Source organism: Pseudorca crassidens, chromosome 3, assembly GCF_039906515.1.
Source record: "Pseudorca crassidens isolate mPseCra1 chromosome 3, mPseCra1.hap1, whole genome shotgun sequence".
Taxonomy (NCBI): Eukaryota; Metazoa; Chordata; class Mammalia; order Artiodactyla; family Delphinidae; genus Pseudorca; species Pseudorca crassidens.
In genome coordinates this window covers 140,935,225-140,945,306 of record NC_090298.1, presented here as the reverse complement: position 1 = coordinate 140,945,306, position 10,082 = coordinate 140,935,225, and the positions used below count along the sequence as shown (strand labels likewise).

At 56.3% G+C, this 10,082-nt stretch overlaps 1 protein-coding gene across 1 annotated transcript; it reads right to left on the bottom strand.

The window, feature by feature from the left end:
- Positions 1 to 14: 14 nt before the first annotated feature.
- On the bottom strand, positions 15 to 9,184 carry SNCB (synuclein beta). Its single transcript, XM_067732764.1, has 6 exons — positions 8,890 to 9,184; positions 8,139 to 8,268; positions 5,268 to 5,309; positions 4,939 to 5,057; positions 1,002 to 1,091; positions 15 to 652 (listed from the first exon to the last, which is right to left on the bottom strand). The coding sequence occupies exons 2-6, from the start codon at positions 8,257 to 8,259 to the stop codon at positions 620 to 622; spliced, it is 405 nt and encodes a 134-aa protein (XP_067588865.1). The 5' UTR covers positions 8,260 to 8,268; positions 8,890 to 9,184; the 3' UTR covers positions 15 to 619.
- Between the last annotated feature and the right edge of the window lie 898 nt (positions 9,185 to 10,082).

Below are 10,082 nucleotides of genomic sequence, written 5' to 3'. Positions count from 1 at the left end.
CGTGCGGCGCCTGCTACAGACAGATTGGCTTTATTCATGGACACCCGGGGGGCGGCCGGGCCCGCCCGCCCGGGACACGCTCACACGGGGGTGGGGGACTCTCCATGCCACAATCACGACACACGACGCCCGCGCTCGGACCGGGCCGGCTGGGGGAGGGGCATGGCACAGCCTGGCTCCTGGTTTTGGTTAAAAAAAAAAGGTTCTTGGGGTCGATGTGGGAATGCGGGTGTGGGGGGGTTCTGGGGCTGCCCGGGGCCCCTCAGAGAGCCTCTGTCGAGGGTGGCGGGGAGCCGCTGCTTTCCGACTCGTTTAAAAACACATCGAACATGCTACATCCGCGCAGACACTGGATGGGATGGGATGGGGTGGGGAGGGGGCAACATAGGTGGGGCGAGGCTACCAGCCGTGGCCGCAGCCCCGGCCCTGTCCACGCCCCAGGGTTGGTCGCGGGCAGGTGAGACAGACAGACTCTAACACAGGCTCCGAGGGGGCGCCTCGGAGCGAAGGAAGATCTCGTGTTTTAAGGGGAAGGGGTAGAAGGACAACCCTGGCTCTGGGAGGCGGGGCACAGGACAGGGAAGGGATTGTGCTGCTGATGGGGGGCCGTCCTGGGCCCTTACGCCTCTGGCTCATACTCCCGATACTCCTCCTGCATCAGAGGGATGGGGGTGGAGTGGAGAAGAGCAAAAGAGGAAGGGGTTGGAGACCAAGTGGCCAGGCCCGGCCCAGAGACCCCTACCCCTCAAGGAGGAATAGTGCATGTCCCTCTCCCTGGGCAGAAGAGAAACCTGGAAGTTGGGGACATCTGGGATGTTCTGGGCAGGGGTGCCTGGCGCCCAGTGCTAGGCCCCATCTGTCCTCCCTCCCTGTTGCCACCTCTGGTGTCTGGGTTCTAGAAAAGGGGGGCTTGAAGCTCCCAGGCCTAACCTTATCCTGCCAGGAACCTCCCACCCCAGCTGGGGATGCCCAAAGCCCCACCCAGCCTTGACACCCCTCACCTGGGGCGGTTCCTCATAACTCTCCCCTTCTGGCTCCATCAGGGGCTCAATCAGCGGCTCCTCTGCAGCTTCCTGGGCCACTTCCTCTGGCTGCAGGCAGAGAAGAGACAGTGCCCATGAGGCCAGCTGGTGATGCCCCTCAAATTCCTACCTTGGGAAGCTTTTGGTTGTTGGGGGAAGGCTAGGTTTTGTTGGCAATGCAACCAGAATTTTTAATTAAATTGTTTATTTGGAGTGCCTTGGAAGTGGGATGGAGGAGTGAAATTCCTCCAATTATGGCTTGAAGCTGGGGGTGGCGAGGGGGAGAGGGCTCTCCATACCCCTCTCCCCAGCACGTGGCAGCCTCCTGTGCTCCCATCATATGGACTGGGTGGGATGGGGAGATAGATGGCACACTCAGTCACCCATTTATCCCTACCCTCTTTGTGTCAGCTCTGTGAGGAGGTGCATATCAGGTCCCCAGAGATAACCCTGGAGGGAGATGGAGGCTCAGGGACAGGGCTGAGCAGGGGCTCTGAGCCATTCCCCTGCCACTTTCCACCCATCCCTCCCCCAGGGCCCTGTGTGGCCTGGTTTCTTCAGCTGTTGCTATTTTAAGATAAGCTGGAAGCGACAGCTCATGGTGTTGCTTGGATGTGTGAGCTAAGACTCTCCCCTCCCCACTGCATCTGCTGTCCAGACCGGTGCAGACCAGCAGGCACGCAAATAGGGGGCTGCCAGACACATGGCCAGTCCCCTGTGGGCGAGCACATGTATGTGCACAAACATGGGACTGAGCTGACTGCACACGTGGGCACTCACAGTAACCTGAGGTCCAGGCACGGCTGCACAAGGCCACGTGTGGGGGAACCTGTAGGCAAGGGGCACCCCACCTCCCCCACTTCCACATGTAACCACTGTCCCTCCCTACTGGACAGAGGTGAGAATCTTGGGACCCTGGAGGGCTGGCACCTCTACACTCCAGTTGCTCCGGCTCCATCCAGGCAGCTTCAGCTCCTTCACATTACCTGTCATGGGCCCTGTGGGCACATGAGTTTACACTCCTGGCCTGGCTCACTCCCCAGTTACAGGTGGGTCCATCAAGGCCCAGGAGGGGGGAAGTGTTAGTTTGCCCAAAGTCACCCAGCTATGACCAGAACCCAGGAAAGAAACAGACTATTAAGAATCCTAGCTCTGCACATTATTGGGAAACAAATGTCCAACAACGGTAGAATGGATGTGTGCTCTGTCATCCTATCACACAGTGGTTACTTCACCTCAAGGATGGGGAACCACAGTGCACACCACAGCATGGTTGACTCTCACACTTACTGATGAATGAAAGAAGCCAGGTACAGAAGAGCATGTGCTCTAGGATAACATTTCTGTGAAGCTGAAAAACACCCAACTTATTTGTGGTGATAGAAGTCAGGAAGCAATTAGCTGTGTGGGGGGAGACAGGGCCAGGACAAAGGTGAGGAGAGTCAGGTGCCTGGGGTACAAAGGAGACCCTGGAATAAGCATCCTCCCTTAAATTTTGTGCCCCAGATACCTCACTTCTCTCACCCTACTCTTGGCCCCGGGAGTAGGGACTGGGAGGAGGTGTAAGGGAGGCTTCCAAGGGGCTGACGTTCTGTGTCTTGATCTGGGTGCTGGTTACTTGGGGAGAGTTGAATTTGTGAAAATTTCATGGAGCTGCGTGCTTTCTGCATGAATGCTGTACTTCAATAAAAAGTTCACTTAAAAACCATCCTAGCCTGGCCATTCACTACCTCTTTGGCATTAGGTAAGTCGTTTTACCTCTGATCTCAGCTGCCTCGGGTGGGAAATGGGATGGTGTCTCTGCTTTGTATGCATATGGGGAGGCTTCTATGATAACGTATGTGAGCAGACTGGGAGGTAGAGACAGAAACTTGCGCCCCCAGCTTGCATGGGCTCTCCATGGGCCAGTGGCCCCAAAGGCCTGGCTTTGGATTGTAAGTCTATGATCTTGAGCTCCCTTGAGAGAGGAGGCTTGAAGTGTCAACAAGTGCTGGTAAGAGGAAGGCAGCCTGAGAGAAATGGTTCTGTGCAAGGCCCCCACCAAGCCTTGAGCTGAGAGCTCAGGCCCAGACCTGCCTTCTCTGCATCCCAGCTCTCAGCGCTGGGCCTGGCCCCATGTTGGCACCAAGGGACTACAGTGACATGAACCTGAGCTTATCCTCCCAACCACCTTCTCAGGGGGGCAGTCAGGATTTGTGATCTTGGGCAAGTCATTTTACCTCTCTGAGCCTCAGTTCCTTCATCTGTAAAATGGGCTAATTGTGATGCCTTCTTTACAGGGATGTTGTGAAGATTCAATGAGTGACTCCACGTACAATATCTAGAACAGTGCCTACCCACACAAGAGATCAGTGAATGGGAGCAATCACTGGAAACATAAGGATAAGAAATGGGAAGTCACACAGCTGATAAAGTGCAGAGACAGGACTTGAACCAGAGCTTGAGTCAAGTCCCAGCTTTCAGACAGGGGAAGGAACCAACTGTGCAAAATGTCTGGAGTGGAGGGTGCTGTGGGATCTCCTCAGCATGGATACCCTCATGCTGAATGCACACTGATCTCCTGATCACGCTGAAGAAAGCCCCACCCCCACAGAGGTGGAGTCTGCACTTACACGTGGACAACACAGAGCACCCCATGGGAGGCGTGTCTCTACAGACATCATATAGACCCACAGAGTGCACTGTCCTAGCACACCTATGGCGACACAAGACCTTGGGGGTGCACACAGGCTGACCATGTGATCGTGGGGCCATCATCTCTTACTGAGCACTCACTATGCCATCCAGCGTTTTTACATCAGTAGTTCTCAAAGTGTGATCCCTGGACCTGCAGCATCAATATCACCCAGGTACTTGTTAAACATGCAAATTCTCGAGCCCCACAGACCTGCTGAATCAGAAATTCTAGGGATGGGACCAACAGTCTGTATTTTAACCTGGCCTCCTGGTGATCTAATACACACTTAAGTTTTTGAGAACCTCTGAGCTACATTATCTCTAATCTACCTAAAAGTCCTCTTGTGCTCATCTCCCGTCTTAGAGGCAAAGAATCAGGCTCAGAGACATGATGGGACCTGCTCAGGGTCACACAGGAAGTAGTGGAGTTAGGATTCAGATCCAGCTCTGTGGCGCTCCAGAGCTCACAGCTCTCACCCTACAGCGTGTCCTAATGAGGTATCTGACTTCCTGCACACGTGGGTAGCCGCCACCACTTGCCTGGGGTAACATGTCTGCACAAATGTGTGACACACAGTTCACCCCTCCCCATGGCCCACTTCTGCTCATGCCTGCCTCAGGGCCTTTGCACGTGTTCTTCCTACTGCCTGAAATATACTTTCCACATGGCTTGCCTCATCCCTTGGGTGTCAGCTCTAAGGTCACCTCCTCAGAGAAGCCTTCCCAACTTAAAGTAGCCCCCTCACCCCTTGACTGTCTATCTCCTCACCCTTGTCTTTTCTTCATAGCACATACCCCTGTCTGAAACCATCTTGCTTACTGGTTAGCTTTTTACTGTATCTTCTCCCACTAGAGTGTCAGCTCCATGAATGTAGGAACCTATTCTGTCGTAACCCCTAGAACAATCCCTCTCTAGCATGAATACTTGTTGACTGAAAAGACATGAGTGAACAATCAGTGACATATGTGGATGAGGCCAAAAGTAGTCCAGATGACTGTCACAATCAGGATACATGTATCCAGCCAGATCTGGGTCACAGTCACGGGGAGTGCCATGCCCGTACACAGCTTCATGCAGACTCATTCTGAGCTGCGTCTAGCAGGGCCCTGCAGAACGTGAGGCAAGGTGGCTTGTGCCCCAGGCTGGCTGGGGGAGCAGGGAGCCTGGTGGCAGGTTTATGGGTGTGCCTGGCACGTGTGTGTGTGTGTGTGTTGTGTGTGTGTTGGAAGGATAGCTCACCTTCAGATCGGTGGGAAATTCCTCCTTCTTCACCAGGCCTGTGGCTGCTGCGATATTCCCAGCCCCAGAGAACACAGCTCCTCCCAGATGAGATGCCTGCTCCTTGGTTTTCTCAGCCACTGCGTCAGGGAGGGGGTTGGGGGCCAGGGTGAAGCAGGCATAGATGCCACCCTCCTCCATAGTGTCCCAGGGCCTGCCTTCCCATGGAGCACACCCCCAGGAAACCTTAGGGGTGCCCTCTTCCACCACCCCTCCCCCGCAGTCTCTGGGGGCCAGCCAGATCCCAGGCCAGGGTGAGGACACAGGGCTGAGCAGGGCTGGGCCGGTACCTGAGGCCACTCCTTGTACAACCCCCTCTCGGGTCTTGCTTCCTATGGGGACAAAAATGAGCACACATAAGGGCTCTGAGCCAAGGGAACAGACTCCAGCAAGCACAGCGGTTACACAGTGGGCAGAGGGACCCAGTCAGCAGTGGGCATCCTGGCCATTCACTGCCTCCTTGGGCTCCCAAATCCCACAAGTGTCCCCCATGCCTATATCCTCAGGACTTCCAGTTCTCCCCACTCTCTGTCCCCTACCACCCCCACCTGATATGATACCCACACCTCTGGTGGATGTTGCCTGAGCGCCAGCACTGGGAAAGCACTCTACCTGCGCCGGTTCATTTAATCCTCTGCCCAGGATGGGAGCAGATGGGGGTGGAAGGGGGGTGGAACTGGGGGCGGGGAAAAAAGGCTCTGTATTTGGAAAGGTGCCCCTGGTGCCCCTGATGCATAACTGCCCACTTCCTACCCGAGGACACTCACATCCCAACATTCCTCGCTCCATTTCTTCTAAAGACCCTGTTCTAACTAGAGTGCAAATCCCTCCTTCTGGCCAAAGTTGGGAGAGTCTTAGATGCAGAATGGGTGTATAAGGGTGACGTGAAGATGGTGACTGACACCCATGGCATTGGCTGGGTCTTTCCAGGAGGGTAGCGACTGGGAAAGGCAAGACATCCTAACCTGAGGTGGTGGGGGGTGGATGCCCTCAGGGGAGTGGGCTGTCTCCCATCCTGAGGATTTGGCAACCCAGACAACAACTGACGGAGCCGGAAATGGGTGTCTGGGCCAGCTGAGGCTGGCAGGAGGAGGGTGCAAGAAGACAGGATTCTCAGGGCTAAGTCCAGTTAGACCCAGAGATGGGCAGGGGTCAGGGGTTGTGCATGCACATCCATTTATTCCTCCCACAAATGCTTGTTGGCACCTGCTCTGATTCAGGTTCCAGGCCAATGGCTCACTGTCAGATGGAGGAAAGAGAAGAGCAGAGTTGGTGCCCTGGACCTCAAGCAGTGGGGAGAGGACTTCCAGCCTCCAGGGGGTGCGTGATGGGGGAGGGGGCACTGCCTGGGTCTTGACAAATGGGGAGCAGGTGGATATGCAGAAAGGAGGCTGAGGAGGGTGTTCCAGGCACAGGGAACCATGTGGGCAAGGCATAGAGAGGTGTGTTTTCAGGGCCTGAGCGGAGCACATCGACGGGGTCTGTGTGCTCGAAGCAATGGAAACTGAGGCAGGGCCACAAAGCACATTGAATGCTAGGCTACAGGGAGCTGAGGCTTTGATGAGTAAGAACTGGGGGTCATCAGGAGTTCCTGGTCAGGGGGAGGAGTAGGAGGTGCCCATCTAAGGGGAAAGGGAGGGGCCGAGTCTGTTAGCAAGGACAAAGTGTCAGGGGTGCCAGGGGTCCACAGGAGTGAAAGGGCTGAGGGAGAAGGGAGGAGGGAAGAGGGAGGCCAGAGCTGGGGTCCAGCAGGTGTGGGCTCAAGCCTTCTCCCAGTCTCCATCACCTCTGCCCTAGCTCCAACCACCCTCATCTGGCAACTATGTTACCACCCAGCGGGCCTCCCTGCAATTTGTTCTGTCCCTAGAGGACTGAGGGACTTTCCATACTGAAGTCAGATCCTGTCGGTCCCTGGCTTACAGTCTATCATGGCAATTATAATAATGCTTTGCCCGGGCCTGCAGGGGCCACTCATGAACTGGCTCTTGCCCACCTTTCTGATCTCATTTCCTACCACTTCCTTCTGCCCTCTGCTCTCGAATCCAGTATCCTTCAGCCCATTCCAGGGCCTTTGCACCTGCTTTTCTGCACCCCCTTCCCAACCTCCTTATTCTTCGGGCTCAGCTCAGATGTTACCCTCTTTGTTTACCCTACCAAAGTGGCCCCCACCCCAGCCACTGGATGTCAAATCCCACTACTGGAATACTTGGCATCACTATCAGGAGAGCCGGCACCTACCAGCACATAGTACGTGGTCAATAAGTATTTTTCGAATTATCACAACTCCAAGTCTGCCAAAACCCTGGGCAAGTTAACCAGCCCTCTACAGCCTGAATAGGAGATAATTCTACGGACCGCACAAGTTAAGCCCTGAATCAGCAGACAGAATTCAATCAGTTTCTTGCCTCCCTTTATGCAAATGATCCTGCAGGCTCCCTCTTTTTTCCCACTTAGGGTGAGACATTTTAACTACTTGGCCTTTCTCCTGATGACAGCTGTCAGCTGCAAGGAGGGTGCACCCAGAGGAGAGATGCCAGTGGTGGAAATGCTGGGACGAGGGAGACCCAGAGAGCGATTCAGAGGTGGAAGTAGCTGGAGAGGAGGGCTGGGAGGGAGCCCCAACAATACTGGGGGGAGCACAGCAAGGGGAGGGGGCATTTTGGAGCCCATAAAGCTTGGCTCAAACTCCAGCTTCGCGTTTTATCAGCTGTGACCTTGACCAAGATAGTTAAACCTCTGGGAAGCCCCAGTTTCCCCGGTCTGTGGATGGGCAGGGAGCATTAAATGAGGTAATAGATGTTATGGATGTATTTCACAGGGTACTTGGCAGAGAGTAAGGGCTCAGCACCAGGTAACTATTAATAATGGGAAGAATAAGGAAAAGAAGGCTGTCTCCTTTGATCCCCGCATTGGTCCCTGGACTTTCAGCTGAACCCCACCCTCACCAATCTTTCCCCCATTCCCCCTCCGGTCAGTCTCATCACTGGCCCAGGTTCCATCACTGGCTATGCCTTCAGTGACCCCTGCTGACCCGGCCCCATCTGCTGACTCATATTCTCCTGCCCAGACCCCCCACTCCCTCCTTCTAAGGACCTCGGCTCCACTCCCTGCACCAAAGGACACCAAACCCCTGCACCCCGGAAGCCCCGCCCCTCGCCCACCAACGTAGAGGACACCCTCCTTGGTCTTCTCCGCGGCCTCGGTGACCCCCTGCTTGGTTTTCTCCGCGGCGGCCACGACGCCCTCCTTGGCCATGGACAGGCCCTTCATGAACACGTCCATCCTGGCGGCCTGAGGAGGGCGAACACACGGGCACGGATGTGCTGGCCCCGCATTCTCATCCCAGCCCTTCCGGAGGGACGCTGGTGTCCCCTCCCCTCCCTCCTGAGACCGAAGGCGCCCTTCCGGGTCCGGAACCCCCTCCCGCCTTACCCCCTCCCCAGCGCTAGGCCACAGGGCCGCAGCGAGTCCTAGCGTCCTTGAAACCGGGGACGCAGGAGAGGCCACCGCCTCGGTTATCCGGGGCCCTGCAACCTGCAGCCCCGCGGAACCGGAGTGCTGGGCAAGGCGCGAAGCCCCGGGGTCTGTCTGTACACACACGACAGAGTCACACGGCCATGCACACAAACATACTCCATGGACACGCTCACGTGCACACACAGGACATGCAGGCGTTCAAAAGCGCACGGACACTCTGACACACAGGGGGCACACGGCCGCGGACGCACGTCCACACGGCCACCCAGGCAGTTGCAGACACCGAGCAACAGAGACACATATCCCGGGGCGCACACTGACACGCACCCACCGGCGTCCTCTTTCCATTCTCCAGCCCCTTCCCCATCCCATCCAGTTCCCTCTCCATTCCCAGCCCTTTCCTCAGCCCGGGTGCCCGGAGCGCGGCCGCCTCACCTGGATGCGGGTTCCGGTCTGGGGATGGAGCTGTGGTTGCGGCTGCGGCTGCAGCAGCGGCAGGCGGATGCAGGGGCTCGGCTAGGATGGGCTGGGGTGGGCTCGGGGCCGATGCGGGATCGGGCCGTGGCCAGGCGCTCAGTTTGGTCTGCAGCAGGCGGGGCGTGAGCCCTGAGCCGGGGCGCAGTAGTGCCCTGGCCTTGGGTGCGTCGCCAGCCACCGCTCGCTCCTAGCGCCCTGCTCGCTCGCGCGCTTCTGCTCTGGCTGGGGCGCTGCGGCAGCTCTGAGCAGCGCCCCCACTGGCGGCCGCGCCACCCCTCGGCCTGACTGACAGGGGGCGGGGAGGGTGACATCTCCGCGGAGCCCGCTAGCCTCACGGGGCGGGCCCGGGACACGCCGCTGGGGAACCCGGAGCGTCGTCAGACTCAAGTCCTGCTCCCAAGAGTCTAGTCTGGTGAGGGAGAAAATGCGGCGTGCTGAGTAGGGACGTGCAGTTGGTTTTAGAGTTCAGACCTGTTTGGATCTCAGCTGTGGTTTTATTAACTGTGGGACCTTGGGCTACTCAGCTCTCCTTTCTGAATGTCAATTTCCTCTTCTGTAAAATACGGATGGTTCATTCAATGAACGATTATTGAGCGCTTAGGTGCCAGGCAGGTTTGAGGCTGGAGACAGTGGAAAAGGAAAACAAGGTCCCTTGCTCTTCGAAGTTTACAGTGGTGAGTTTCTGCGTGTGCAGAGATGGGTCACAGGACAGAAAATAAACGTCAACACTTAAACCAAACAAGGTTATTTCAGCTTCTGAGAAGTGTCATGAAGATGATGAAATGGAGATGAACCAGAGTTACTAGAGGAGGGGCACTTGAGACCAACTGGTCAGGGGAGGCCTTTGTGAGAAGGTGAATGGGAGCAGAGACCCCAGAGAGGCGCCAAGGCCAGGATGCTTGAGAGCAAGATCCATAGAGAGGGAACTGCAAGTGCAAAGGCCCTGAGGCAGGACTGTGCTTGGGAACAGATAAAAGACTGAAGAACCAGGAGGGAGGGAGAAGGAGGTGGACATGATCCTTTTTAGTGTGGTTATGGTCTGGATTGTCAAAATGGCCATAGAGTGCCAGGCACACATAGGTCCTTAGTTGGTATATGACAGAATTATGCCCAAAAAGCTGTGGTATCCCAGAGGAAGGGGACTCTGACAG